This window comes from Eleginops maclovinus, chromosome 15, assembly GCF_036324505.1.
Source record: "Eleginops maclovinus isolate JMC-PN-2008 ecotype Puerto Natales chromosome 15, JC_Emac_rtc_rv5, whole genome shotgun sequence".
Lineage (NCBI taxonomy): Eukaryota > Metazoa > Chordata > Actinopteri > Perciformes > Eleginopidae > Eleginops > Eleginops maclovinus.
Genome location: NC_086363.1, coordinates 982,768 through 1,005,334, shown reverse-complemented (window position 1 = coordinate 1,005,334; position 22,567 = coordinate 982,768). Strand labels below are relative to the sequence as shown.

General features: G+C 45.4%; 1 protein-coding gene across 1 annotated transcript in view; it reads right to left on the bottom strand.

Moving 5' to 3' along the window:
- mei4 (meiosis-specific, MEI4 homolog (S. cerevisiae)) overlaps nt 1-22,076 on the bottom strand; it is a 41,144-nt gene extending 19,068 nt beyond the window's left edge. The window contains 6 exon segments of the mRNA XM_063901534.1: nt 14,885-14,935; nt 14,938-14,967; nt 14,969-15,016; nt 20,521-20,990; nt 21,065-21,262; nt 21,951-22,076. Coding sequence (XP_063757604.1) covers nt 14,885-14,935; nt 14,938-14,967; nt 14,969-15,016; nt 20,521-20,990; nt 21,065-21,262; nt 21,951-21,972 — 819 coding nt within the window. The 5' untranslated portion in view covers nt 21,973-22,076.
- Nucleotides 22,077-22,567: the final 491 nt, after the last annotated feature.

Here is a 22,567-nt window from a genome sequence, read left to right as displayed (position 1 = left end):
ATGGATGGATGATGGATGGATGATGGATGGATGGATGATGGATGACGGATGGATGATGGATGACGGATGGATGGATGGATGGATGATGGATGGATGGATGATGGATGGATGGATGATGGATGGATGGATGGATGATGGATGATGGATGACGGATGGATGATGGATGACGGATGGATGGATGATGGATGGATGATGGATGGATGGATGGATGAGCGATGGATGATGGATGGATGATGGATGGATGATGGATGACGGATGGATGACGGATGGATGGACGGATGGATGGATGAGCGATGGATGATGGATGGATGGATGGATGATGGATGACGGATGGATGACGGATGGATGGATGGATGGATGATGGATGGATGAGCGATGGATGATGGATGGATGATGGATGGATGGATGATGGATGACGGATGGATGACGGATGGATGGATGGATGGATGATGGATGGATGGATGGATGATGGATGGATGGATGGATGATGGATGGATGATGGATGATGGATGACGGATGGATGGATGGATGGATAATGGATGGATGGATGGATGGATGGATGATGGATGATGGATGACGGATGGATGGATGGATGATGGATGGATGGATGATGGATGACGGATGGATGACGGATGGATGGATGGATGGATGATGGATGGATGAGCGATGGATGATGGATGGATGATGGATGGATGGATGATGGATGACGGATGGATGACGGATGGATGGATGGATGGATGACGGATGGATGGATGGATTCAGGATGGATGGATGGATTCAGGATGGATGGATGATGGATTGATTGAAATGTTGTAACTGGCTAATTGAAGAACCCCCCCCCCCCCCATGTTCTTTTTTTATAGAACTCAAACTGCATCTTTCTCATTACAGATGGAAGTTACTAAACAATATGTTTAATATGTAAGTCATTTGTCTATCGCACCGTCTTGCTCTCTGATGTTCGAGGTGACCACATGGACACCCTCGACTGAAGCTGTGAGTTTAAACTCCTCACTCTTACTCTCTGGGAATAAACTGCTAGACGTTGCACAGTCATTCTCTGGACTCTCAGCTTCTGGAAAAGCTGCCAGAATATATTTCCTTCTGTGCCAAATTGCTGCTCTCAAAATGTACTTTGGCAATGATGCAGATTGGTCTAAATATCGGCTCAAATAATGTTGCATTATCTCCAGTATTGACAACTTGAGTGTGTGAGCAATTTACTGTTGGTTTATACAGCACTGTCATTTTCCCTGATAAAACGTTTCAAAACTCACTCTGTTTTTCTTGAACGTAATACCCGTCTTAAATAAAACCTGACGAAGTTAAAAGCGAAAGTTCCTCGTCATCGAAGCAAGCGTTTGATTTCCAGAAAACCAAAGCCTTCCTTATCTATTTAAAGGTTAGACAAATACGTCCATGGATAAAAGCCATTTAGAGCTGACCGTTAACAAAGATCTATTCACAGTCAAAGCTCTTTGTGCGGTTTGCAATTGCATGTAAAGGTAATTCTACAGAGTTTATTCCCTCTGAAATGTTCTTTGTGAGACACTTAGTCGCCTCGCTGTAGAAATGTGCAGTATGAATAAAATGCATGTCCCCACACAGAGCTCGGGATGATGCATGTTGGCTCGCGGGTGATTTCTGGTCCAGTCGGACAGTAGATCAAACTAAAATGCCAAAGCTTTTATGACTCTAACTGTGAAGTGCTGGTAGTCATAATTCAAAACGCTGGAGAATGCTACAGCTTGGAGTTATGTTGTGCACAGAAATATTCCTGCGTCTGTTAAAAGAGTCAGAGTGAAGAGAAGCACAGAGCTCATTATTCCTACTGGAGGTTGGCTCTGCAGAAGCGCACATTGTACTACAGTTTGTTTGCTAGCTTATAGAGAGCTGCAGGAATGAATCCCGAATCAGCTGTTCACCACTTTTGGAACCTCAAACGTCGGGGTACTAATCATTAATAGGTTAACAATGCTGGTTAGTAGACTACCAAGGTGATGAAATCATATGTTTCACACCTCTCTCTGCACCACAAATCACTACAAACACTATTAGATTCTAGCATGTATTAAAGGCAGGGTATTATTTTAATGAAAGCTGAGACAGAAGGGCACTGTGGGAGGGTGACAGATAGAGACGAAGACAACAGGCGACTGGAGAGCCAAAAAATGCTAATTAATTAAGCCGTCAGCACAGATGCCACCAGAGCCTCCTCACTGAAGATGGCACACAGAGCCCCAAGACAAGTGCCTGAAAAATACTAACAGGATGTGTGATAAGAGCATTTCTCTGCATAGTTTACCCCTCTCACAGGTTGTACTACACAGATTTAAAAGCAAAGTATACTGTATGGTACGTTAAGTTGTCACTTTAAAGGGCATCCTCCTCAACAGGACTCAGCGATACTGAATAATACTAAAACTGAGATATAGACACAAAGACATTTTAAGGTTACCAGGTGTAAATAAACAGCAGCCTGACTTCAGCCTCTGCAATAAAAAGCCTGTAACCATCTGTAAAATGTGGATGACTGTGTTACAGACTTCCCTTTTCGTGCAGGATTCTGCAACATCAACTTTAAAGCAATTGATACCGGTAGGGTAAAGTCATCTTCACTTACAAGCCTCAAGGCAGAGATCACATCAGTGTTCATCCTCAACATGACTCGGCACATCACGTAAAAAGCCACTGTGCTGCGACTTAGAACGAGATATAGAATTCAAACTTCTCTTCAGAATTCTGAGATTCTCAACATTTTTCAAAATTCAGAATTTTTCTTTCATTTCTTTTTTTTATCTCGAAATTCTGACTTTTCTTTCCGAGTTGTGGCTGTAGTCTGCTTCCGTATAGCTCAGTACCCCAAAAACCTATAATGAGTTTGAAATGTTTTTCAGATGGGACAGTATTTTAAAGTACAGGAGACAATAAGGTGGACAGAAAGATAATTGGTGTAGAATAACTTCCCGAAACCGGAGTTTCAGTTGAGATGTTTCCCTTTTTGATGCTGTCACATCCCCACACTCACTGATGAAGACATCAGGATCTGGGTGGGCCAGATGAGACCAGATCTCTCATTAAAATAACAAATGCCATGAGAGGCAGCGCGGAAATGTCACGATAGACCGGAGTCCATTAATTCTGTTGTCTGTCTCATCGTTGGAGTTTATTAGCATAATAGAAAAGTGGGAAACACTCACTGACTCACATTTCATTTTGGAGATCTACTTACTTTTAACGTGTTAATGGACGCAGAGCTGAAGAGATAACACCGACAACTATTTGATGAAAGGATCCATTATACACAACTGTGAAATTACACTGCCTCTCAGACCTGTCCAAGTCACTTCTTCTAACCGGTGATTCTTTAATGTATTCTAATGCGACTCATCAATGCATTATTCACGTGTGAGGGAGAAGGCCCAGGTGTTTTCACTGTCAGGTGCAAACTCAAGATTACTGATTGCATTGTATTTGTTTCCTATCTTTGAACAGTATTTGATATTCTGATCGACTACAAATGGAATACCAAGGAGAAACTACACAGCATTCAGATGTTAACCCTGAGATTGACTGGTTGTGTGTTACGGTGTTATCCTTTTGTCAAAATCTGGTGTTCCCTTGCTGCTCCCCCTGTACCAGCAGTGTGTACCTCCACCTACAGCTGACTCAACATGTTGGCCACATCACCTCCACACCTGCGTCACACAGAGCTGCAAAGAAAACTCTACGCAAGGTCGTCACCGTTTCTCTTTCTGGGGAGTCAGAGAGGAAGCGGAGAAACACTGACCAAGCTCTTTGTGGCGGAGTGAGCCCAGAGGAGGCTGTTTGTAAATCACATCTGAGGTGGCCGACAGGTGCAAACAACCACATCAAACATTTCCATTAGGCGACACACATCTACACCTTACCTACACAAGTCTAACATCAACAGCAATGCGTTCTCAGTGGAACAGTTGAGGGTTTTGGCAGTAAAGTGTAAAAGTGTAAAAGTGTAAAAGTCTTGGATTTTATTTCTTTGATTGTCCTTTACTAAATGCTGTCATTACTCAGATTTGAACTTTCTGTGTACACTCAGCACGCAAACTGCCAGAACCGCCGTGCAGTAGAAAACCTGATCCCTGGAAGTGCAATCCAGCACATCATATTTCTCTGTTCATTAAAAAAGGCAGCTTTACAAAAGGCTCTGATTACCTCGACTGAAGGACTTTGATTTCTCTCAGTTTCAGAGCCACTGAGTTCTCCAGGAGCTGAGCTGAGATGAACTCTCTGCTGTCAGAAACAAAATGAGTTTTAAGGAACCGGTTTCTCTGTAACATCATCAGCAGCTCGACTCCTAAAATACCACTGCCACCCACACAGAGGACAGAGCACCATTAAGCCTTAATGGTTTCTGTATCTTGTGGGAATCAGGCTGTGTCAATATGTGACATGGATGTAATATAATTGTAATATGTGTATAATATGGGTTGATTAAAGGGGTGATCTGGGTTTAGAATTGGTGTAATCATGGTGAAATGTGGTTGCAATAATGGGGTATTATGACTGAAACATTGGTGAAATAATGTCCTTATAATGAAGTCATTTGGGTTTAACAATGGTGTGATACAGGTGTGATACAGGTGTGATACAGGTGTGATACAGGTGTGATACAGGTGTGATAATGGTGTGATACAGGTGTGATAATGGTGTGATACAGGTGTGATAATGGTGTGATACAGGTGTGATAATGGTGTGATACAGGTGTGATAATGGTGTGATACAGGTGTGATACAGGTGTGATAATGGTGTGATAATGGTGTGATACAGGTGTGATAATGGTGTGATAATGGTGTGATAATGGTGTGATACAGGTGTGATAATGGTGTGATAATGGTGTGATACAGGTGTGATACAGGTGTGATACAGGTGTGATAATGGTGTGATAATGGTGTGATAATGGTGTGATACAGGTGTGATAATGGTGTGATAATGGTGTGATACAGGTGTGATACAGGTGTGATACAGGTGTGATAATGGTGTGATAATGGTGTGATCGGGTGTGATAATGGTGTGATATTGATGTTGTATTCCTGTTATTTCTTGCCAGTCCAAAAGAGGAAACCCTATGACTGGGAGTCTCTCAACTTTCATCCCCTTCTTGGTATTTCAAGAAAATGTGAAAGGAATCCCTGAGTGTAAATCAAACTGGCACTGGCCTTTAGCTGCTCGTCTGCCAACTGACCCCAAAGCCAGATGTAATATCCCAGAGACAAATTAATATCATTAAGGACAATCAGTCCAGCCAGCGGCTCAGCGCAGCGTTAATGAGACCGGAGACAGGAAGGTAAGGGAGAATGCAAATTGTGTCAAATTCCAATTCCTGTTTTAGCACTGAAAGTTGTTCCACTATAACCATGCTATGAGTAAGCTGTCCTGCCTAAAACTGTATCAAAGGGAAAACTGTGCTCCTTCTGGTTCTTTGCTGTGTTCTTATCTGCCTTCGAGTGCACACACACTCCTTCAGCCCTCCCTCAGTTTGCATAAAAAGCAGACAGAGGGTCAGTGGAAGGTGCATATAAACCACCGCCCTGGGGGGATTCACTGATACTGACGGTTTCACGGTGGCTCGGTCCTGGGGGGCTCCTGGCCCAGATGGCAGCGCTCATCAGTATGCAGCCCTGAGCCAAGGGACGGTCAGGCTGCAGAAACTGAGGCTGCATGTCGGACTCCAGATGCACATACGACATGCTGACGACGCTCAGCAGGACCACAGCCTGTCCTTCAGAAGGTGCAGCCACAGCACTTTGTCTGGACGCTCCCTGTGACGGGTCTTCATTGAGATTACGCTGCACTACTTCACAGTGAGCTGTTTCATATGTAACATGCAAGGTAAAGGTAGAAGATAATGTAGTTAGTACATGTTTAATGCAATGTTTGCTTTACTTTACTTAGGTTAAATCTAGAGGTGAAACGATTACCGGCTGTAATTGATCAGTCGGGTAAAACAAATGAGACTTCATTTGGTGGAACTAGCCTCTTGTCATGGTCCTTGTTTTGTGTCTGTTTCCTGTTTTATTTTGAAAGGTTTTCCCCTCTTGTGTCAGGTTAAGTTTCACTCCCTGTCTTTAGTTTCCCTCCTTCCCCTGATTGTGTCACTGTGTTCACCTGTTGTGTTTCTCCTCCCCTCTCTGCTGTGTGTGGTCTTCTGATTAGCCTTGTGTGTTTAGTCTTGTTCCCCTTTTTTCTCTTGTCCGTCCGTCTGTCTGCTCCTGTTCCCAGTGTCCCTGTGTCCCCTGGTGAGTGTTGGTGTGGTTATTTTGGTTGAAAGTACAGCTTTAATTTAAATAAAGCTCACCTTTTGTTTGGACCCATACCTGCCTCCCTTTTGTTTTACTGCACTTGGGTCCTGTTTCCCCATCCCCCTGACAGTACGACTGAATCCCAAAGATGGACCCAGCAGGATGTTTTGACGACGCTCTTGTGACATTTTCGTACCAAATTTTGTGTATTTTGGGAGAATGGAGGCTTCCGGCTCAAGTTTTGGCCCTAGCCGCCATGTTTCCAGCTGCGTTCCGGCATACTCCAGCCACTCCTGTGCTGTCGGCGGCCCGGCCGACTCCAGTCCAGTCTGTCCTGTCGGCAGCCCGGCCGACTCCAGCCCCGTCTGTCCTGTCGGCGGCCCGGCCGACTCCAGCCCCGTCTGTCCTGTCGGCGGCCCGGCCGACTCCAGCCTTGACTCCAGCTCCGCCTGTCCAGTCGACTCCAGCCTCGACTCCAGCGCCGCCTGTCCAGTCGACTCCAGCCTCGACTCCAGCTCCGCCTGTCCAGTAGACTCCAGCCTCGACTCCAGCTCCGCCTGTCCAGTAGACTCCAGCCTCGACTCCAGCTCCGCCTGTCCAGTAGACTCCAGCCTCGACTCCAGCTCCGCCTGTCCAGTAGACTCCAGCCTCGACTCCAGCTCTCCTGTCCAGTCGATTCCAGCCTCGACTCCAGCTCTCCTGTCCAGTCGATTCCAGCCTCGAGTCCAGCCTTGACTCCAGCTCCGCCTGTCCAGTAGACTCCAGCCTCGACTCCAGCTCTCCTGTCCAGTCGACTCCAGCCTCGACTCCAGCTCTCCTGTCCAGTCGATTCCAGCCTCGAGTCCAGCTCTCCTGTCCAGTCGACTCCAGCCTCGACTCCGGCCTTGACTCCAGCCTCACCTGTCCAGTCGATTCCAGCCTCGAGTCCAGCTCACCTGTCCAGCCGACTCCATCCTCTCCTGTCTCATTGTGGGTCACGCTGACTTCTGATCCTGTCCCGTCGAGGGTCCCGCCGAAACCTGTCCCGTTGGAGGCCCTGCCCCCACTTGTTCCGAGGGGGGTCCCGTCAACACCTGCTCCTGCTACGTTGGGGGTCCAACAGCCACCTGTTCTGATGGGGGTCCCGTCAATGCTAGTGCATGTCCCGCCAACTCGAGCTCCTGTCTCATCTGTGGTCCCGCCGCCTCCTGCTCCAGGCCCTCCAGAGGGGTTCCACCGCTGCCTGCGCCGGCCTCCTGCCCGTCCTCTAGAGGGGTCCCATCACGGGTTCTGCTGCCCTGGGGCCCGTCCTCCGGAGGTGTTTCACCGTCCTCGAGCCCGACCTCCAGAGGCATCCCGCCGTCCTCCAGCCTGTCCTCCAGCCTGTCCTCCAGCCTGTCCTCCAGAGGTGTCTCGCCGTCCTCCAGAAGCATCTCGCCGTCCTCCAGCCCGTCCTCCAGAGGCGACTCGCCACCCTCCTGCCTGGCCCCCAGAGTTCCCCCGCCGTGGCCCCGTCTTCGGCCCTGCCTACGCCCCCCAGTGTTCCTTCGCCGTGACCTACGCCCCTGTCCCTGGGGCCTCACGGCCTCTGCCTTGCCATCAGGACGTCCGCCCGAAGTACTACTTACTAAAGGTAACAGTTATTGACATTATTTTCTGACAATTCTTGGACCAATTAACTAACTGGTAGGAATAATACCTGATAATAATTGACTGATGAATATAATCGTTATCTTTTAAGACTATACTATTTTATAGCCCTCAAATCTTTTACCATCCATCCATCTTCTCCCGCTTATCCGTCAGGGTCGCGGAGGTAACAGCTCCAGCAGAGAGCCCCAAACTTGTCTTTCCCTGGCCACATCAACCAGCTCTGACTGGGGGATTACAAGGCGCTCCCAGGCCAGCGAAGAGATATAATCCCTCCACCTGGTCCTAGGTCTACCCCTCGGTCTCTTCCCAGCTGGACGTGCCTGGAACACCTCCCTAGGGAGGCGCCCAGGTGGCATCCTCACTAGGTGCCCGAACCACCTCAACTGGCTCCTTTCAACGCGAAGGAGCAGCGGTTGTACTACGAGACCCCCTCACCCCATACTCCCGCAGCACCTCCCACAGTATCTCCCTGGAAACCCGGTCATACGGCTTCTCCAAATCCACAAAGCACATCTAGACCGGATGAGCGTACTCCCAGGCCCCCTCCAGGATCCTTGCGAGAGTGAAAAGCTGGTCCGTCGTTCCACGACCAGGACGAAAACCGCATTGTTCCTCTTCAATCTGAGGTTCGACAATCGGCCGGACCCTCCTTTCCAGCACCTTAGAGTAAACTTTCCCGGGGAGGCAGAGTAATGTGATGCCTCTGTAATTGGCACACACCCTCTGATCCCTTTTTAAAGAGAGGAACCACCACCCCGGTCTGCCACTCCTTCGGTACTGTTTCCGACTTCCACGCAATGTTGATGAGACGTGTCAACCATGACAGTCCCTCAACAACCAGAGCCTTCAGCATTTCTGGGCGGATCTCATCCACCCCTGAGGCTTTGCCACTGTGGAGCTGTTTAAGTCCTCAGTGACTTCCTCCCGTGAGATTGGAGTTGATCTCCCTTCATACTCCAGCTCCGCCTCTAACATAGAGGGCGGGGTTTCAAGTTATTTTGATTCGCCTGCTTTAAAGTGCACTTCATGCTAAATGTCATTAGTGGCTCAACAACTATATGCAGCCCTCCTCCACCCTTCCCCTTCGTCAAGCTTAAACCACTCCTCTTCAAGACTGGATCTCCACCAGCACCACCAGTTTGTACCACTTCTGAAACTGATCTCTTATAGTTAGAGAAGTATAGGTTTAGCCGTGCACACTTTAAGATGGATCTTAAATGTGAATAAAGGTAGTGAATCTCTCCCCGTGTGTATCAGCCTCAGAGAGCTTCTATTGGTTGGGCTAATGTTATGGAATCAAATGGAAAAAGGATATGAAACAGAACTGAAAAATGGTCCAATTTTATGGCAAACTGAGCGTGAAATATGTGTCTATTACTTAAATATAAAAGCATTCTACAGCAGTGTACCACACACACAGCTCCTCTCCGTTTAAGAGCTCATATTGATGGTTTTAATATTCCTGGATTGTGTTTGAGTTTCCACAGAAACACCCAGAGGGGCTGCTAGGGTTTCTCTGAGGATCGTAACGCAGGACCAGTCCAGTTAGAGTCCCTAAAGAGTACCCGAAGTTTTATGTCAGAAATGTATAGTAGGGGTCTCCAGCACATAGAAACTGCAGGATGCTAACGTGCACATGTTGCACATTTAGCATTATAGCTTACTGTATGTGGAGAAAAGTTTAAAATGTGTTGGCAGTTATGGAGGATGCCAGTTTTAACCAGAAAATGCTAATATTTGCATTGATTTTGGGTCGATTTGTAAGATTTAGGGGACTCTGCATCATCTGTGTGTTATTACTCCAAAATAAAGTCTCCACAGTAGAGGTAATCATATTGTGCTCTTTCTATCCAATGGTCCCAGCACGGTGGTTAAAATCATCCCACAGAGAGAACAGACATGACGGCCTTCACCCATCAGCGGGCCGTCCTCTCCACCTCTGGATCAGACCGACAGTCCACTCCGGACAGATGGAGGAGATCTGCTCCGTCAACACCAGCTGGAGGACGTCTGGCAGCCATTACCGGACCAGGTGGTGTTCGGATGATCGGAGGATTAAATATCTTCCCAACGTAAACAGCTACTGCTCAGTAGGAGGTACATTTAATCAAGCGCTGTACCTGAGAGTATTGCAATTATATCCTCATTCACACTTCTGTTCCACCACATTGTGAAGCCAGTATTATACTTTTTACTGCATTTTGAAGACATCAATATACGTTTTCCTGCACAAAATGTGTCTGAAAGCTTATATTTGTACAGTTTATTAGCTAATACCAAATATACATTACTTAAAAATGATATATAATCATAGACTGACCTGTAACCTGTTCAGACTGACAGGAAACTACTTGTGACATTGTGCGGTCTTTAGATGTAATTGATGGTCGTGTTTGTTTAAGAACAAAGCAAGTGGTTTTCTTGGTAGTGGCACAGATTTACTCTCACTAGAGTTTCGTTTTGGCAAATAAGGGTGATCTCCCAGGTTTCAATTGGGAAGAAAGGCATTGCTTTGTGATGCAGGATAAAAACAGCAGCTGTATTTATTATATGAGTTCAATCTGCTGCCAGAGAGGTCAGAGGTCCAGAGGGTCAGTCCAGCTAAGCATATGGTTGAGGTATCAGCAGGAGTGAGGGGTTAACTGAACCTAAACGCCACATAAATCACTGACAGAGACACTGAACATATAATGCACAGCAGCTGGCCGGTAGATTTGCCGTGGCGAAAGGACATGGCATGGAAGAATAAAGTCATATATTAGAGGTTTGCTTTGGTTGAAGTTTCTCAGAGTCGCCGGTACGTGTTTGGAGTGCAATTTTCACGACGCATCATTAGAACATCATTACATTGGATTCTAATCCCTAAGATTTCCCCAGTAAGGGCAAATGAATGTGTGCACGTTGCATTGGAATCAGCAGCAGCCTCGTTCAGTCTCAGCATGTTATTATGAATCAGGGGAATGAAGAGAAGGATACCTCTGAAGAAGTATTTGTGAAATCTAAAAGTCTCCCTCACTCAAAACTCCTGCAGGACTCTTTGGATGTGCAGATAGTATGTATGGCTAATGCTGTGTGTACAATCACCGCAGCGTTTGATGGAAACCTGATGACGCACGCCGCTCACTTTACCTACATCTCAGAATTATACCGGAGCACTTCACTGGAGATACAGCTTTGTTGTTCTCAATGAAGTCTTTATGTCTCTGCAGCGCTCTGTGATGCTGCGCTGCAGGAGCTGTTTCATGAACCGATAAAAGCAAGCACCTGCAGCGGAGAAACACGTGAGGTTCAGTTTGGCAGAAGGGAAAATATGAAATTGGTTTCTTTGTAGTTATTTTCCGCTTCATGTTTACAGAAAACAAACCAAGAAGAGAAAACATTACAAATTAATTCTGGAAGGTTACTCAATGATCGCATCTACTTTAAAGAGTCCTCTCCTGCTGATGTTCAGGTGTATATCAGTATGTAGAGTCTCTACTTTAAAGAGTCCTCTCCTGCTGATGTTCAGGTGTATATCAGTATGTAGAGTCTCTACTTTAAAGAGTCCTCTCCTGCTGATGTTCAGGTGTATATCAGTATGTAGAGTCTCTACTTTAAAGAGTCCTCTCCTGCTGATGTTCAGGTGTATATCAGTATGTAGTGTCTCTATTTTAAAGAGTCCTCTCCTGCTGATGTTCAGGTGTATATCAGTATGTAGAGTCTCTACTTTAAAGAGTCCTCTCCTGCTGATGTTCAGGTGTATATCAGTATGTAGTGTCTCTACTTTAAAGAGTCCTCTCCTGCTGATGTTCAGGTGTATATCAGTGTGTAGTGTCTCTACTTTAAAGAGTCCTCTCCTGCTGATGTTCAGGTGTATATCAGTATGTAGCGTCTCTACTTTAAAGAGTCCTCTCCTGCTGATGTTCAGGTGTATATCAGTATGTAGAGTCTCTACTTTAAAGAGTCCTCTCCTGCTGATGTTCAGGTGTATATCAGTATGTAGAGTCTCTACTTTAAAGAGTCCTCTCCTGCTGATGTTCAGGTGTATATCAGTATGTAGTGTCTCTACTTTAAAGAGTCCTCTCCTGCTGATGTTCAGGTGTATATCAGTGTGTAGTGTCTCTACTTTAAAGAGTCCTCTCCTGCTGATGTTCAGGTGTATATCAGTGTGTAGTGTCTCTACTTTAAAGAGTCCTCTCCTGCTGATGTTCAGGTGTATATCAGTATGTAGAGTCTCTACTTTAAAGAGTCCTCTCCTGCTGATGTTCAGGTGTATATCAGTATGTAGAGTCTCTACTTTAAAGAGTCCTCTCCTGCTGATGTTCAGGTGTATATCAGTATGTAGTGTCTCTACTTTAAAGAGTCCTCTCCTGCTGATGTTCAGGTGTATATCAGTATGTAGAGTCTCTACTTTAAAGAGTCCTCTCCTGCTGATGTTCAGGTGTATATCAGTATGTAGTGTCTCTACTTTAAAGAGTCCTCTCCTGCTGATGTTCAGGTGTATATCAGTATGTAGAGTCTCTACTTTAAAGAGTCCTCTCCTGCTGATGTTCAGGTGTATATCAGTATGTAGTGTCTCTACTTTAAAGAGTCCTCTCCTCCTTTTCCTTCTGTGTATCATTGGCTGTATTTCTATCCTACCTTTCGATGCCAGGAGTTTTGTTTTACCAATAACGTCTTGTGTCTGTCACTAGAAACTCTGTCGCACTCACTAGGATGTGATTCAGAAAACGGAAGGTTGATCTCATTATCATTCACTCCGGGTATCCAGCGGGACCTAAGTGCGTAAAATGTTCATGGAAATATGGATGTGGTCTCTTCTACGGTGCTTTGCATAATGGGAGGCGCACAGCTGTTCCCCTGAGAGCCTCTGGCCCTGAGAGAATTAACCGTAAAGAGCTGCAGGCGTCGAGCTACAAGCAAATAAGATCCAGTCCAGAGGCTTCAAACACAGCCACTTCAAAAGCAATCGCCCTGTCCCTTCCTCAGCCTCCGTAGGATTCAGACGAAGGCTGGGAGTGGAGACATTTCCATGAGCTCAGTAACGGCTGGAAAGGTTAAAGCCTCGATCCGACTTTGGGCCGGACAACCCGGGTTCAGTGGAAGCCTGAGTGTGAGATAACTTAATGCAGTAAAAGTGATCAAACACTTGATATTGATATCTTTAAGAAAGAGCCTGGACTGTAAAGGTTTGTGTGTTTGTTCTGAAACTACAAATATGCTAATGCTCATTGAGATGAGGAAAGAAAAGCAACCAATAATTAAGCCCCGCCCACTTTCTGGTGTAAACCCTGCATCAGAGCGAAGCGGAAAATAATAGTGTCTTCACGTCTTAAAGCTGTTGAGTCATATATTGCACCTCCAACAACAAATAGATCCAGAGCTCCGGTTCCTTTACTTCCTCTCCAGAAAAAAGGAGCAGACCCACCGGACATCCATCCCCTCTTTATTCTCCGTAAGCTGTCTCTGCCGTCTGACCAGACATCTGACTCCATCTCCATATCTCTGGATTCATTAAACCCTTTCTGACCCACAGAGAGATTGATTTCTGGCAGCACTTTAACATTTTACGGGGGAAAACTGTATTTTGGTTTGAGGGGGGGCGCTGAGATGCAGTTTCAAATAGGCAGATATAAAGCTTTATAATATGTTTTCTATTGCTTTGTGAGGAAGTAATGATTTTGCTGGTTTAATTTTATTGGGAGAATATCAAATTATGATTGGTCTGGCAACGATGAATCTGATCTGGCAACACTGGGCACATTTGGACATTAAATACCCATTACCGGCAGTGTTATGGGACAGACAATGGCTCCAACCAAGCATACGGCTGGTTTGCAAAGTCAAAATATCTGGCTATCATTTTGTTTGCAGTGTTGGGAAAACAAAATCTACGTTTTGGCTTTGTCTGCCCCAGAGGAAACAAACAGGTGGAAACATCACAAGGAAAGAAATTGAGGTAGCAAATCACGTTTGAATGCACGGCAGGCGGGACGGGTGGGCGGCGGATTGATTTTGTTGGTGCAGAAGTGGCTGTGGAAACCGGTCAATAAGGCAAACTGTTTGCACCCGACGCCTCGCACAAAGGCCGGCTGCCATAGAGCAACAAAGGTGACATAAAATAGTGTATGAAAGGAAAAGGGTAACTGTGGGGGAGACATGAAGAGAGACAAAGCTACTCAGAGCGCGAGAGAGAGAGCTGAAGTTTGTATGACCTGTTGAAACCGCTGAGTCAATAGAGCAGCAGGAATCCCTAAGACCCTGAGATGAATAACCTCAAAAAGGTTTTCATCAAGCCTCAACTCAAGAGCTGTAAGGAATGAGTCCGCTTCCTGTCCCCTAATCAGGAAGGCAATGGTTTTCTGATGGTTTTCACGTCCAACATTAGCTGCTTCAGCTTAGCGGTGGAGACGTGAAGTCATGTGACCGTGCTGTAGTTCCTTTATAGCCCAACATTAGCCTCCTTTAGCTTAGCGGTGGAGACGTGAAGTCATGTGACCGTGCTGTAGTTCCTTTATAGCCCAACATTAGCCTCCTTTAGCTTAGCGGTGGTGACGTGAAGTCATGTGACCGTGCTGTAGTTCCTTTATAGCCCAACATTAGCCACCTTTAGCTTAGCGGTGGAGACGTGAAGTCATGTGACCGTGTTGTAGTTCCTTTATAGCCCAACATTAGCCACCTTTAGCTTAGCGGTGGAGACGTGAAGTCATGTGACCGTGCTGTAGTTCCTTTATAGCCCAACATTAGCCTCCTTTAGCTTAGCGGTGGAGACGTGAAGTCATGTGACCGTGCTGTAGTTCCTTTATAGCCCAACGTTACAGCCCACTGTGGAGATTATCCTGCTGAACTAAACTAAAAGTATCATAAACCTTTGTTGAGAGATTATTTTCTGCAATAATCGAAAATCACATGGAGAAATCCTATTGGCTTTTGGTGGAGGGATTCCAGGGAGATGCTAACTAAGAAGAAGAAGGAGCAGGTGTGGTGTTTACCTGGAAGCCCTGCTCGAGCCGATCAGCCAGGGCGCTGATTTGAGAAAGGAGGTGACGGAGGAGAAAGGATTTGGACATGCTGCTCCTCCCGAGCGTCATCAGGCATTCCATCAGCTTCTCTGAGGACTGGAGCTGGGGGGTGGAAACCAAAAAGATTCAATTTTAGTTGGGATTCCTTAAAAACATAACACTTAATATCAACTGGAACTTGCATTACATCACAGGAATATACTCAATCTGCAACAAAAAGATCCACATTTAGGGCTCCAATGAGAAGACATTGGGGACTATTTTCAGCGGCGTATTGATCCACATGAATTACTTTATGTTTGTTGTTCTTTTGAGGGGATTTGTTCACATTAAGAAACAAACATCATTTCCCCTGAGGCCAACAGCAGGCCGTTGGCTGCCGGATTTCTTTGTATGTATAGCATGCATGCTCATATTCAGCAACAGCCTGATTTGTATTCACTCAGCTTTTCACATTTTACACACTAAGTGTCCTCTGTTGTCATGCCAGTATGCAGCAGCTGGGGAGAAAAATGTTTGGCTCAAGGGCATCCTGATCATTGTGGATTTTCAATTTGGTTTGGAGAATTCATCCGGTTACCTTGCACAACTCTGGAGAGCAGAAGCAGTTTGGTGCTTGCAGCTGATCAGATGTGAGGAAGAAGAACGAGGCAGAAATTAAATTAGCTTTGTATTGCCTCTGCTGCTGCTGATGAGCTCTGAATGACGCGAGGACATCATGTGAAATTGTCTGCATGATTATCCTACCAAGAGATTCATTCATAACGTTAAACGATTCATGGGATGAGATTGTTATTCAGTCTAATCCAATTTTCAGAGGCTGATTGACGAGGCTTCACTGCCTGCTTGCCAGTGTGGTTGTTTACTTGGAGAAAGCACGGCGTATCTGAAAAGCTGTAATGGATGTCAGTTTTATATATAACCATGGTTTAGAGTTCTGTTACATAAGGAGCGCGTTGTGGGGAAACTTAAAACCAACATTTCTTCGTCAAAGGCTTCACAAGCTCTTTACAAATCAGCTGATTTCTTGAGCACAACCCTGACCTATAATCCCCTTTTAAACTGTTAGCACAACTTTGCTTAAAGAGGCTCTGTTCTGCTCCGCTCCTGCAGTGTGTTATATAGGTTTTAGTGCATGTAAATGGCCTGCTGAGGCTAAAATCCCTGTGTTGCCTCCATTGGACTCCTTTGTTTACTTCCGGAACACGGTGACATCACCATGGAACACTCGCACTCATTTTGGCTAGAGCTCAAACACATTGTATGTGATAGGCTAAGGGGCGGGACATCTTTATGTGGTCAACCAATCACGATAAAGTATGAACATTCGTTGGTTTTTTTTAAGCAGTTTTCCTTAAAATTGACCATAGCAGTTTTTAAAAAGGTACATCTAAACGATACGATTCCTAGACCATTTGGAATTTATCTGATATCAGTATGACTTCTGCAATAGCGGTACTTTTACGTCAGAATAAAGTGCTAAAGAAAGCCTATTTTTCATTCTCTTAAATGTTTGGTTTTGCCAAAGCTCAGAATATGTTTGTAAGTGTATTTTTCATTCTATTGAATTTCTATCCTCGCCGAAGCTCGAGGTTGGGATAAAAGAGAAACTTGAGGCGTTCAGTTTGGATAAGAGCTGCATGCACTGCACAGGAGAAGGTAATAAAGGTTCTTGCAGCAGACAGGAGGAAAACACGCTAAGCCGAGGCCAGAAGAGGCCATCCAGACACTAAACTGCTCTCCTCTCTCAAAGGTTATTACATGAAATATGCCCCACAGTCGAACCCTGCAGCTGAGTGACATTTGAATTATGCCACTTCAGAGTCTGCAATTTCATCGTCTAGTTTGTTCATGCGGTCCTATCTACTTCCACCTTCACCATAACAACTCTTCCAGGTGTTTCTTTGAAAACTCAGGCAGTAAAAACTAAAATAGAGCTCTCTTTGTGGATCTACAGCCGAGTAAATTATAGTGGATCGCACTTTTCAAGATGTAACACACTATGCTGTGAGCACTTTGCAGTGGTTTAAGTGGATGGGGGGCCAGTCAGGTCGGTCTGGATAGTTGGAAAGTTTGGTAAAACCCTACAAATGGACACACGTAAAATAGCAGGTATGAAGAACAACATTACAATACATGTCAGTCAGACCTGGTTAAAATTACATTCATAAATGCAACACAAATATATTGGAAGTTGTGGTGATCAGAAAGTCCAGCAGGTGTGAAGGAGGCTAATGTTGGGCTATAAAGGAACTACAGCACGGTCACATGACTTCACGTCTCCACCGCTAAGCTAAAGGCAGCTAATGTTGGGCTATAAAGGAACTACAGCACTGTCACATGACTTCACGTCTCCACCGCTAAGCTAAAGGCAGCTAATGTTGGGCTATAAAGGAACTACAGCACAGTCACATGACTTCAGGTCACCACCGCTAAGCTAAAGGCGGCTAATGTTGGGCTATAAAGGAACTACAGCACGGTCACATGACTTCAGGTCACCACCGCTAAGCTAAAGGAGGCTAATGTTGGGCTATAAAGGAACTACAGCACGGTCACATGACTTCAGGTCTCCACCGCTAAGCTAAAGGCGCTAATGTTGGGCTATAAAGGAACTACAGCACGGTCACAGGACTTCAGGTCACCACCGCTAAGCTAAAGGAGGCTAATGTTGGGCTATAAAGGAACTACAGCACGGTCACATGACTTCAGGTCACCACCGCTAAGCTAAAGGAGGCTAATGTTGGGCTATAAAGGAACTACAGCACGGTCACATGACTTCACGTCTCCACCGCTAAGCTAAAGGAGGCTAATGTTTGGCTATACAAGAACTACAGCACGGTCACATGACTTCACGGTCACCACCGCTAAGCTAAAGGAGGCTAATGTTGGGCTATAAAGGAACTACAGCACGGTCACATGACTTCACGTCTCCACCGCTAAGCTAAAGGAGGCTAATGTTGGGCTATAAAGGAACTACAGCACGGTCACATGACTTCACGTCACCACCGCTAAGCTAAAGCGAGGCTAATGTTGGGCTATAAAGGAACTACAGCACGGTCACATGACTTCACGTCGTACTCTTTAGTTTTTAGAGATTGTACAGGGAGCAGCTGGGTGAGAACCTGCCTTCCCGTTTAAGACTTATTACCTCACCCCCCCTCTCCACCTCCTGCATGCCAACAAACCACAGCTCCAGTGGAAGACGTATCTTAAAATCAAACCACCAGAACCTAATTTCCTGCGCCTCTGATTCATGTCTACAGAGCAACATGGCCTGACCGGCTCCCCTCTGATAAAAAAAATGGCATGTCACATAAAAGAGAGTAACAGTGTGATTGTACGGACACAGTCGACTGTGATCGGGACACTTGCAAAACAATTCACTTTAACTGACCGTCAACCGAGAGAAGGAGGGAACAAACAGAAGAGGAAAGTCCATTCAGGTAAGATATGGGCAAGGTGGCTGCAATTGATCCCATCATTTATAAAAGGGATCAATGTATTATATGTAAGTATGAGGCCTTTCAACAGCCGTTTGACGGATTACTCTGGTGTCAGAATATCGTGCACGTGTACGCTTCCCTCTGCTGCAGACTCTTTAATCTGCTGTTTTCTGCATTAAAATGACTCCTACCCTTCATCTCCACCCACCCACCCCCCCCCCACTGTCTGGAACAATCAGTTTGACTGGCAGAGCAACAGCGTGTTCACCGAACATCGAAATATAAAAAAGAGTTCATTAACGGGAAACCTCGAAGTCATTGGAAACGTCCTTCATGAGGAAGTCCAATCAAGACGTCATCTTTAGACGAGAGGCTGAATAAAATACTGTGTTTAGAAAATAACCCATCCCATATAGCTCATAACCAACCAGGAGCCTACGTTTCATCCAGGTCCAATTCCTTCAGAGTAAAAACGTCATTCAATAAATAAGAAAATGGATTTTGGGAAAGAATACAAATTAAAATCCACCTGCGCTGCAGCACCTCTTCTCACCCTCTGCTGAAACCAGAGCCTGCAGTCTGCTCTGATTGGTTAAGCTGGCGGGCTCTGATGGGATCCATCGTCTAGTTTAGCAATGTCCCGCCCCTCTATCACGTTACAATGTGTTGGGGCTGCTAGCCAGTAGGAAAGCTCCGGGTGTTCCGTAGTGATGTCACCACATTCCGGAACCTTGCAGACCATTTACGTGCAGAAAAACCTTTTAGAACACACTGCAGGAGAGGGGGAAACTCCCAGAGAAGCAGAATAGGGCTTTTTGAAGTGACTCCAGAGACAGGAAGTTGATTTACTTCAAAACAATTATCAGATGATATGTAGACGCCCCGTCCCCGTATTAAACCCCAAGATAAATGGATGTGATCAGCATCCTCCACACACTAACCTGCTCTACAATATTTCATTTCCTCTGTTTTTGTCTTTCCCTAAAAAGCCACTGTGGTATTTTACGGTGCCCAGTTGTAAGACGTATAATTATGGTCTGTTTTTCGTAGCCGTTTGCATGCTTTAGCGCCCATTCCCTCGACGCCAATTTTCTACTTCAGTGGGCAACATGTTCTTTTATTCTGGTCCAATAAAAAGTGAGGGTAAAACTTTTATGCCCACAAAATTACCAAATATTTCAGCCAGTCGCACAATCCCTGAAGCAAAATAAGAGTTATGAGATTCGAACGGCTTCAACAAATCCAATGTTTTATTCATCTGAATCTATGACTCTTACATGTTTGCTTTAAAATGAAAATGCACCGATTCCATTATAATAACCAAGAGGCAGCCTGACGGCCTTCCTGCTCTTTAAATGACTCCACATTATCAAGAATGGTGCTTTGGTAATCTGAGTTCTTATTAAATATTCATCCTTCTACACCCGTCTCACCGACAAACTTCACATCGTTTTGCAGGAAAACACACTTTTTCTCACCAGAGGCAGATATAGCAGAACCAAGGTCAGACTTTTACAAAACGCACCTCCAAATGTGGCTCCAATCCTCTGTTTTTGTCCCACATTAATAGACTTCTATATTGGGGCAGCATCAGAGCCAGTGACACCAGCAGACTCGACAAACTGATTATGAAAGCGGGGTCATCGGCATCAAACTGGACATTTTTATTCCTGCTAATAATTATTTATTAAGATGTCATTCGTCCAGAATATTCAATATTGTTTATATTTGAGATCATATTTTTCCTTTTATTTATTTGGTCATTCTATTCCACTTTTTAAGTATTTGTATTTTAATGTCTGAACACATTGCTGCTTCTGGAACAAAATCATTTCCCACATTGGGTTCAATAAAGTATCTATCTATCTATGTAGCGCCAAAAGTGGTCAAAAACCACCACAGGGTAACTTTAAGAACAGGGTAACATCTTTCTGAAATGTTAGATATGAGCTCTTGGTTTCTTAAAAATAATTGGAAAATGTAAATCGTGTCCGGGAAATAAAGATTAGATAGCAGTGAACGGAAATGGTGCTTTTTTGGGGGTCTGATGACTTGTGGCGTGAGGAAAACACAGCATATGTTTTAATATCTGATATATTCTCCCCTTATCTACACTGAAGCTTCTGGGCATATGACAATAAAGCCTTTGCACTTTGACCTCACCCTATGGAGCCCCTTGTTGTGCAGCAGCAGCTCCGTCAGCTCTCTCAGCGCCGCCTCCACCCGCCTCCTGAAGTCTGCAGCCGGCAGCCTCTGAGAGCAGAACAGCTTCAGGGCTCGATCTCCGATGTGGCAGGCCTGCAGGACGATGTCACTGGGGCCGAGCGGGGGAGCGTCCCTGCACATCCTCACCACCAAATCCAGCAGCTGGCACACAGTTTCCACCAGCACCTCCGCCCCGTCGGGGCCTAACCACAGTGGCTCCTCCAAACGCTGCAGGGACAGCAGAGCCTGCAGGAACTGGACCTGAGGCAATGTGGTTTCCCCACGAGGACCTGAAGGAGGCCTGCAGGGAGTGGGTGGAGGCTCGGGGAGATGGGAGTCAGGGTGGGGGTCCGGCAGCAGTAGCTCAGGGGTCTCGGATCCTGCATTAGGGTCTGAGCAGTATGTATGATCATGTACACTGAAAGGACCTGCAAGAGTTTACACAGAAACCATTTGTCAGACAGACAGACGGACAGACAGACGGACAGACATTGAGGTCTACCTGCTGTGGCGTTTCCTGTCAGTCTGTTGATCAGTACTTCCTGTCGCAGCCTGAGCACTTGTTGCTGCAGCTCCTCAGCTTTCTCCTTCCAGCTTTCATCCCGACGTCTCAAACTGCAGGCCGACACCTCGGCGAACTCTCGTCCGCTCATACCCGGAGGCTTGTTCTTTATTATCGCCACCGCCACAGAAAACATGGCTTTCATGAAAAGGAAAATTGTTTGATTGGTCCATTTCAGAATAATATCTCTGATATGTTTTATAATGATTGATCATTAAAGTGTTCTCAGAGCTGGTAAAGGTGCAGCTAGTTTGAATGGCTTTGTATACTGCAGGGTAGCTGCTGGATTTACTGCAGGTGAACTACAGTCTGATTTAAGGGAGATTATATTTACCATCATTAATCCAGATCTGTAAATCACTAAAGGGATTAAATACATGGAGTGGAGTAGAAGTACAAGGTAGCATCAAATGTGTGACTGTAATGGAATATACTGTCAGGATACATATTTAGTAATGCATGTCTGATATTTTAAGGCGTTGTTTTACACACTTTCTGAGCGTTTTCCAGCCTTTATTCACAAACAGTTTAACCTCTTACTGCTGTGGGTGGTTGTACATCTTTTATATACTGTTGGCGACTTTAATCTAGAACCAGACACATTTTCGCACCAACAATAAAATAAACACCCTACATGTTTAACCCTAAAACAACCGAACTGTGTGTTAATGCAAGCGCAGGTGAATCCAGTTAGCTAAGCTAGCTCTGAAGCTAACAACTAATGTTGCAAACGGAAAATCGGACTTTAGCGTCAAATTACGTCACATTTCGGCTTCAAACTGTTTAAACAACCCGTCAAACTAAATCATTTACTTGGAATAATTACCTTTGAAATGGTCGATTTCCATTGTTTAGCCGTCCTCTACGCCCCAATGCGTAGTTCAAAATCGAGACAGCTGCAACGTGACAGTTCAGCTTCGACGGTTTATCAGGTGTTACAGCGAAATCTGTCAGCCGGAAGATCCTGTGCCACCGTCCGCCATGACACCTCTGTTAATGTTGGTTAGTTTTTATCTTTGTTCCTTAATTCAGGAAAATATGTAGATTAAACATTATACACACACAGCATGGGTACACAGGTACATACACAGAGTGATAGAGAGAGAGAGAGAGAGAGAGAGGGGGGGGGGGGTGGATGGATGATGGATGGATGGATGATGGATGATGGATGGATGGATGGATGGATGGATGGATGATGGATGATGGATGGATGGATGGATGGATGGATGGATGGATGGATGGAAGGATGGATGGATGGATGATGGATGATGGATGGATGGATGGATGGATGGATGGATGGATGGATGGATGGATGGATGGATGGATGGATGGATGGATGGATGGATGGATGATGGATGGATGGATGGATGGATGGATGATGGATGGATGGATGGATGGATGATGGATGGAAGGATGGATGGATGGATGGATGGATGGATGATG